This window comes from Buceros rhinoceros, unplaced genomic scaffold (genome assembly GCF_000710305.1).
Source record: "Buceros rhinoceros silvestris isolate BGI_N320 unplaced genomic scaffold, ASM71030v1 scaffold17184, whole genome shotgun sequence".
Taxonomy (NCBI): domain Eukaryota; kingdom Metazoa; phylum Chordata; class Aves; order Bucerotiformes; family Bucerotidae; genus Buceros; species Buceros rhinoceros.
In genome coordinates this window covers 17,520-24,951 of record NW_010410186.1, presented here as the reverse complement: position 1 = coordinate 24,951, position 7,432 = coordinate 17,520, and the positions used below count along the sequence as shown (strand labels likewise).

At 40.2% G+C, this 7,432-nt stretch overlaps 1 protein-coding gene across 1 annotated transcript in view; it reads right to left on the bottom strand.

The window, feature by feature from the left end:
* Positions 1 to 272: 272 nt before the first annotated feature.
* LOC104492925 (transient receptor potential cation channel subfamily M member 3-like) overlaps positions 273 to 7,432 on the bottom strand; it is a gene marked incomplete at its 3' end in the record, with an annotated part of 10,491 nt that continues 3,331 nt past the window's right edge. The window contains exons 2-3 of the mRNA XM_010135530.1: positions 3,301 to 3,514; positions 273 to 397 (exon numbers count right to left, since the gene is read on the bottom strand). Of these exons, the coding sequence (XP_010133832.1) occupies positions 273 to 397; positions 3,301 to 3,514 (339 nt within the window). The remainder of the gene's footprint in view (positions 398 to 3,300; positions 3,515 to 7,432) is intronic.

Below are 7,432 nucleotides of genomic sequence, written 5' to 3'. Positions count from 1 at the left end.
GGCACTTTTCACAGGGTTCCAAGGATGAAACTTTAGTATGTTTTTAAGAACAGCCTGTATTGAAACTTCTTTATAATTCATTTTTAAAGAAGGTGCAGTGCAGGAATTCTTACTGTTTTCATGTCAAGCTGCTATCAACCATAACGGAAAACCATTGTGTACGTATTGATTTTGTGCCACAGACATTAATTCTATGAGGGATGAAGAGGAAAGAAAAAACGACTGGAAGAGTTAGATATATTGAAGGTGATTTAAAACCATATAGGGCTTACATCTTTGCCAATCAGATCCTCTTGATTTTCCACAATCCCCCAGGGAGCTATACCAATGGTGCAGATCTTCCCTCGAGATTTTGAGGCGTGATCTTTCAGTGCATCTCCAACATGCCGAATGACTCCTGGGAAAGGACAGCATAAAACATAAACTCATAATTAGCTCCTTCTTGTTTGTTATGGTATGGATTTAATACAGAATTCTTGTTTTTAGGGAACACCTTACAATTAAGTAAAGCTATTAATATATTCCTACTGATTATTACTACAGTGATCCTGCAAGTCCATTTTAACTATCTAAAAATACTAAATGAAGTGGCAAGAAATCTAAAAATAAGAATGGAAATGTTGACAGCTGACTGTAATTTTTTTATCTGCACTTGTGTTCACAAACCTATGTTCATGCAAGCATTTGTATCTTTCCCAAGCATAGAAAGAAGGGCAGGAATTAACCCCTCCAACCCATCCAAAAGAGCATTTTGGAAACAAATGTTCCCTTCTGTCTGAATAAAGCATGGAAATGTGAAAACATCATTACACTACTGTGTGGTGAGCTATTCTACCATTCTTTCCAAAGTGCTCTGTCACCTGAGATGGCTTTCAGCAGAATATCAGAAACCCCCATGGGGACCAGTAAGAAAACAGAAATGAGAGAATACAAAGAGAACGATGGCTCCTCAGCCCTCTTCCGAGCACTTTCCTGTAAGCTCCAGGCCAGCTTTGTCAGTATTTCAGCGCAGTTATTTCTGTGCAGTGGACAATTCCTCCTTCCTTTTCATAAAACAATTTTTTTACCTGTGAGTTACTATCTGTGTTTGTGATGTGGCTGCACTGAAGCACACCTGTGGATTTGCTGTGGATGTCAGTCAGTTGCTGTATTTGCTTCTTGTTCAGATTCCACAATTTCAAGATGACTGGAATCACAGCAGTCACACAGTAGATGTGATTTTAGCCACAGTTTTTTGGCACCCTAAACTAACTATGTAAGAAAAATCCTACAACCTAACAAATTCCCTAAGTCCTGGAGCATAATTTCCTTCCCGTGGTGGAAAGGAAAGAAAAAAACCCCCAACTTGTACCTGCAGTCAGCTATTAATTAAGCTATGATTCAGCAACCCGGAAGACTCAAAGCAGGAAATCCATCCAGATTGCAAAAACTGCTGCCATTTAGAATAATCAGCTGTTGGCATGACACACATGAATAAGCAGAACAACTTAAGTCGTTTAACAGTCATCGTTACAGCCAGGTATGCACCATCCCTGTCACTTCACTGATTCTCAGCCCAACAGCAATTACATGTTTCCTTAAGAGGAATCTGATTTGAAAATTCATCGTCATCAGAACAGACTGTACTCAGAAACTCTCAATTTGTACAACTTCACATAGAGATAAAACACTTAATTTTCACTTGTACAGTTTGAAAACTTAGCTGAGGACCATCAGCTGCTTTGCTCCAGAAATCAAAAACAGCAATGAGAGCACTCATAGTGCAGAACTGCTTCTGGAATCATCTGTTCATAAAATAACATACAGCAACTTGAACTTCAATGTTTTGTCTATGTAATTTTTAATTTCAGGGAAAAAAAATTCAGCAGTAATTATGTCGACTTTCCTTTGTATTTGTGTTGTTTTGGCATTTGCAACTATGGTAATTTGGAAAATTGGTATGAATCCAATCCGTATTTGCCAAATGCCAATGTTATAGTTGGTCCTTGTTTACAAAATTTCTGTAGTCTGGTTTCTACAGTTCCTGCGCTAATCCACTGCAATGAGTGGACAATATCTACAGTTTTCTAATGTGCTTTTAATTTAAAGTTTATATGTCTCTGCCATCGTCACTACAGGAGTATCTAGCAACCAACATCAGCACAGCACCCAGGTCGATGGTTAACCTGATCTTCTCCCCGCTCTGCGGATATGCAGGGGTTATCGCACTCACGGGAGCCTGTCTGTCGATATGTCTAACACTCCAGGAGCTGTGCCTCTTCCTCACTATTCGTACTGCTGCTGTGATAGAACTGAGCATTGTTTCAAATTTGATGCGCTCTGGAAACTAAACAGCTCAAGACTCATCTAAAGCGTTCATACTCAAATATGCAGGAGTTGATCCACAATGCACTAAAATGTGATGACTAAAATGTGACTAAAGTGTGATGACAATGTTTTCCATGGACAGTAAGGGGATATGCTTGTGGTATTGCTAAGTAGTAAATTATGGCTTTGTTACTGCAGCAAACGAGAATGACGTAAGAATTTACAAGTACATGTCCTAGCTCAGCACTTTCTGCATGGGCATCTAGCAGAATTCTGACTTCCCCTTGACTCTCTCCTCCTTTTTGCCTCCTTCAGAGAGAGCAACTGAGAAGGCACTGCCCAACATTTTCATCTGGAGAACCGTGTTTTGGAGCTTATTCCCAAAACCTATGTGGTGTCTCACAGCAGAGCTGGGCCAGCTGCTGTCCTTGGTCATTAGGACACCCATACGATATGTTACAGATGTCCTTAACTTTGAACAGAAATGGCAATGTTATCATTCTTGCTGCAGGGGTAATAGAAAAAATTAGGTTGAGCTGTCTACAGGAAAAGAAAAAGTGCAACTTACAATAAAACTTCTCCACCACATCCACAAAACAGAAGCCTTTTTCCTTTCAAACTTTGTATCATCTTGTAAAACAAAGTAAAGGTCTTTTCTGGATGAAAATATTTTCCATTTTAAGTAATAAGAGTTTGACTTCTTTCTTTGGTTTCTGGTTAGCAGTGCCCCCCTGCAGTGTACTGCTGGCCTCACAAAGTCTGCACTGGCAGTATTCTAATATAACTGCCTCACAGCCGGGGTTATGCTCAGCTCTCCAGTGTGCTCTTCATGCTGTAGCAAACCTGGCAGCTGCCAGCCTGCCATGAACTCAGTACAGCAAACACTAATAAAATAAAACAAATAACGGCTCCTTCACCTCACCCGTCCTGTTTTTCTCTCTGTGATGAAATCTCCTAGATGGCACTGTGCTTTCATTTCGGTGTTGCTGTTACCTGTGTTTACTCCTCCAGTGAATATCCATGCTCCAGTTGTCATAGCAGCCTTAATGAGGCCTTTTCCAAAGACTTGCTTGAGTTTTGGCTGAAGTTCAAAATTCTGAAGGCCCCCGTGCACAGAGATGAGAAGTTTAGGGAGCTCAAGCTGCCACTCTTTGGTCATCAGATGCAGAAGAAGGTCAGGCTTTGTGTCAAAAGACACACGTACATACTGCAGAAATAAGGGTAGTAGTTGAGAAAAAAGGTTGGTTACACCCACTTGTTCCTAATACATATCATCTATGCCCAAAAAATCACTGAATAAAGGCAACCTCTAAGACAAAAGCTCTAACTAACTGCTAACTTCATTGGTTTTTCACAAGTTAGAGAACTAGGGAAAACGGAAGACTTGCAATTCATAGGCTGGACAATTTTCCTTTATTCAGGAAATTAAGTCATTAGTTGTTTCGATACGGTTTGCAATGCTGGAAGGGTAAATGTCTTTAATTTACAGATGCAAAAACTGGGGCAAAAATTGAAGTGGTCTGCCACAGATGACCTAGATAGTCACAGCTGTGCACTCTCTACTATTTTATTTTCAAATTAACAAAATCAAACTCTCAAAAGGTAGGAAACAACAGGAACAAGCTCAGTTGTTCAAGCACACATAAATTTAGACTGAGCAAGACTACTCAGCTAGTGAATGCTAACCACAGATGGATTTCTACAGATTAAGGAATTTTCTTAACAAGGCACAGGACCCTGAAAGTGCTTTGAAACGTTTACACGTTCCCAGTTCCTGGCACTTCTGTGCCAGATCTGCAGCACTTTGCCCAAAGGAAGACCACGACCACCCGTGTTGCCCCAAAGACCCCTGCCTTCACAATTCCTACAGCACTACCATGTTGCACACCTGCCCCTCTGCTTCCTGACAAGCCTTTCACTCTGTGCTCTTTCTCCTGCTCTTCCTGTTGCTGATGCATGAAGCATTTCACAAACGCTGTGACAGGGCAGATGATACTTTTCTGAATTCTAGTTGTATAGCAGAAAAGGGCTGTAAGAGGGTAAAACTCTTCTATAGCTGGGAAGATCTGGAAACACCCCCTTAATTGAATAAAATAGCCTAGAGACGGTCACTCATTATCAAACTTCTGATTGAGCCAATGCACGCAGAGTTAGTTACTTCAGTGCTCTTTCCTTGATGGGTTGTCAGCGTAGCCTTCGGGTGTATGACACCGTTATTTCAGCCAGAAGAATGCCTCATTCAACTTCTTTATTGCAACATGCCAGGTAGTACACCTACACATACCATGTAATCATTTTGTCCATTTTTTACATGTCTAATCAGTATTTCTTGCCAGAAGACTGCTCTTTTTTATTAAATTGTATGACAGTAAAGTGGACTACTTTTTGAATAAGAAATAAGGACTTGACCTTTTTCCAGAAGAAACAGCTGATAGACAATATATCTTTGCAAGACCGGGTTTTTGCACAGTGAACAGCCATTCTCAATGCTTCTGGAAGCAGAAGCCTATTGGGGCAAACCGTCACAGGGGAGCAAGCGGAGCACAGCACAGGAGAGAACGCACGTTCACCCCAGTGCATCATTAACGCTCTCTGCAGCAGCCGGGCAAATTCATAACAGCTAACGGACAAAGAACATGCAATATTCAAGTCTGGCAAAAGCAAAACGTAGCCTCCAGCTTACATATACCTGAACTACATCCTCACTAGCTACCTATTCAATTTTCTGCATGGGAGTCGAGAAAACGGCGTGGGATTCCACTGACCAGACAGTGAAGCTAAGAATTTTTATTAGGATTCAAGGGTGGACCAAGTTTTAACACACCAGAGGGTCTGTAAGGAGACTAATCCTTATTCCCTGTGCTCTGCCCTTAGGAGAGCTGAGGCTGCAAAGGGCAATGGTTTGTTAACACTGCCGGCGTTTACAGACAGACAACATCCTTCAGGAAGCCTGTACAAAACCTTGGCTGGTCTAACCATGGAGATCATATTCTGGGATCACTGGTACCTTAGCCTGTCTTTTGGGGAAGACAGATGGAGCTTTAAGAAGATAATTAAAATGAATTCATATTACTAATGGCCACTGCACCTTCCAGGATGATACTAAAATAAAGGCACAAATGGCATCCGATGTGTATTATCTAGTCAGGCCAGTGACGGTTTTTCCGATTCTTTAGCGCTGTTTTATACCCCAGAATGTGTGACTACATCTTCCCTACCTTCTTAAGCCTACCTATTAATTGGAAAAAATCTATTCCATTTCCTCATCCACTAAGACCTCTGCATTTGAATAAATACAAATCTACATAGTGAATCACAAAGTTAGAAGAGCTATTTTCTTACATTTATTTGAAATTTAGACATCTTTTTTATAAACATCTGCTTGTTCTTTTTACCACAGGCGATACACCTCTATGCTTATGATAAGAACTCGTTTTACTTTATAAAGGGAAAATTACAGCAAAACTACATCTGGAAGTTTATTTCATGCAAATTATAATTTAAATCAACATGGATAAGCATTACTGGTTTAGAAGTGTTTTGAGAAGGGCAATAGTGCCAGACATAATTATTTTTCCTCTGTGCATAGACCTCCATTTTTATGACTGTCTGATTCATCTTTCCTCTTACAGAGGCCATTTTCACTTGGCATGCTTGGGATTACTCTTTTGCTTCGTAGTAAATACAACAGAATTCTTCTGTCATCACTTTCAAAGGATGCATTAAATTATGATTAAACACTTCAAGACCATTTGCGTGCATATTAAAAATTAATTTATTTCATTCTTGCAGCAGAATATTTGGCCTTTTCAGTTCTTGTTTAGAATCTTAGAATGAGTATTTCTGCCCTCCTGAGTTCTTTTGCTATAGCCTCCAGAAGCAGATTTAAAACCTAAATGTAAACCTAAGCTAAACCACAGCTCTGTTGTTACCCTGAAATTCCATGTCTGGTGTATCCGTCAGCTGTAGAAGTGTTCAGTTCTAACGGCAAATTATTTAATCCCTTCTTTATGGTAGTGGGCAGGATGCAAGCATCTACTTGTCCTGTGTGAGCAGAACAGGGCAAGATAGGAGGTAAAAGTACAGTTTTGATCCACAAATCCTATGGACCGGTCTGACTGATATCAGCACAGCACTGTGCAATGATACATCACCCGGTTCAAGCTGTCAGGCCCGCCTGACCCTTAAACCAGCACAGAAATACTCAGCAAGGGTGCCACTTGATGCCAATAGCTGTTCCACTTTTTTAATCAACTGGTTTCCTGAAAAGTAACTGTGGCCATCATCAGTCAAACAGCCAGACGCTGGCAAACTGGAGTCCGGTGCCTTCGGGCAAAAGCTGAAGTTCCCAAGTGATAAAATTACTACTCTGTTACTGGAGCACAGCTGTCTCAGTAAAGTACATGGTGAATGACTGCAGATGGGAGTCTCAGTAAATAAAATAAAAAAGATTCAAAATTTCCTTGTATTTCTTCAAAGAAAATCCCTACAGACAACATTTTGTGATCTGCAGTCTGAAGTTACTCCTCTGTCTCCTGTTTCTCTTTGATGCCTGCAGGTACTGGGTACATATCTATCTCACCTACCTTAATTAAGATTCCATCACTGCAGACCCTTCTTCAAGCTAAAGACTAAATCCCCCAAAGTGTGATCTTCACAAAAAAAAAAAAGGTCTGATGTAATTCTCATTGAATTCAACAGAAAAACTGTCTCTTAGACTGAAACTGGACTGCTTCCTTCTAAGTTAATATTCTTAACATCTGAAGGTCTCATCCAAATTCTCCTAATCAGTTTTGGATAGATGCTTTCCTGGGTTATTTCCTCTTTTTCTCCATATAGGACATAATCTTTTAAATTCTGTCTACGAAACTGTTCATGTACATCGGAATTCCACCAACGTTCTTTCTCGTTTCCACGCTCCATAAGAAAGGCTAAGCTTATAACGCTGAAGTAAACTTCATTTCTTCTACAGCTCCAACCATATGTTAGCTTTTTACTCTGCATATTAAATGTATATCATTGGAACACATTCAACTAGGAGGAATGTATTTAACTCACTAAAGCTTTCCAAACAGACATCTTCCACCTAACCTTGAAATACTATGATCAAACAGATTTCAGTTCT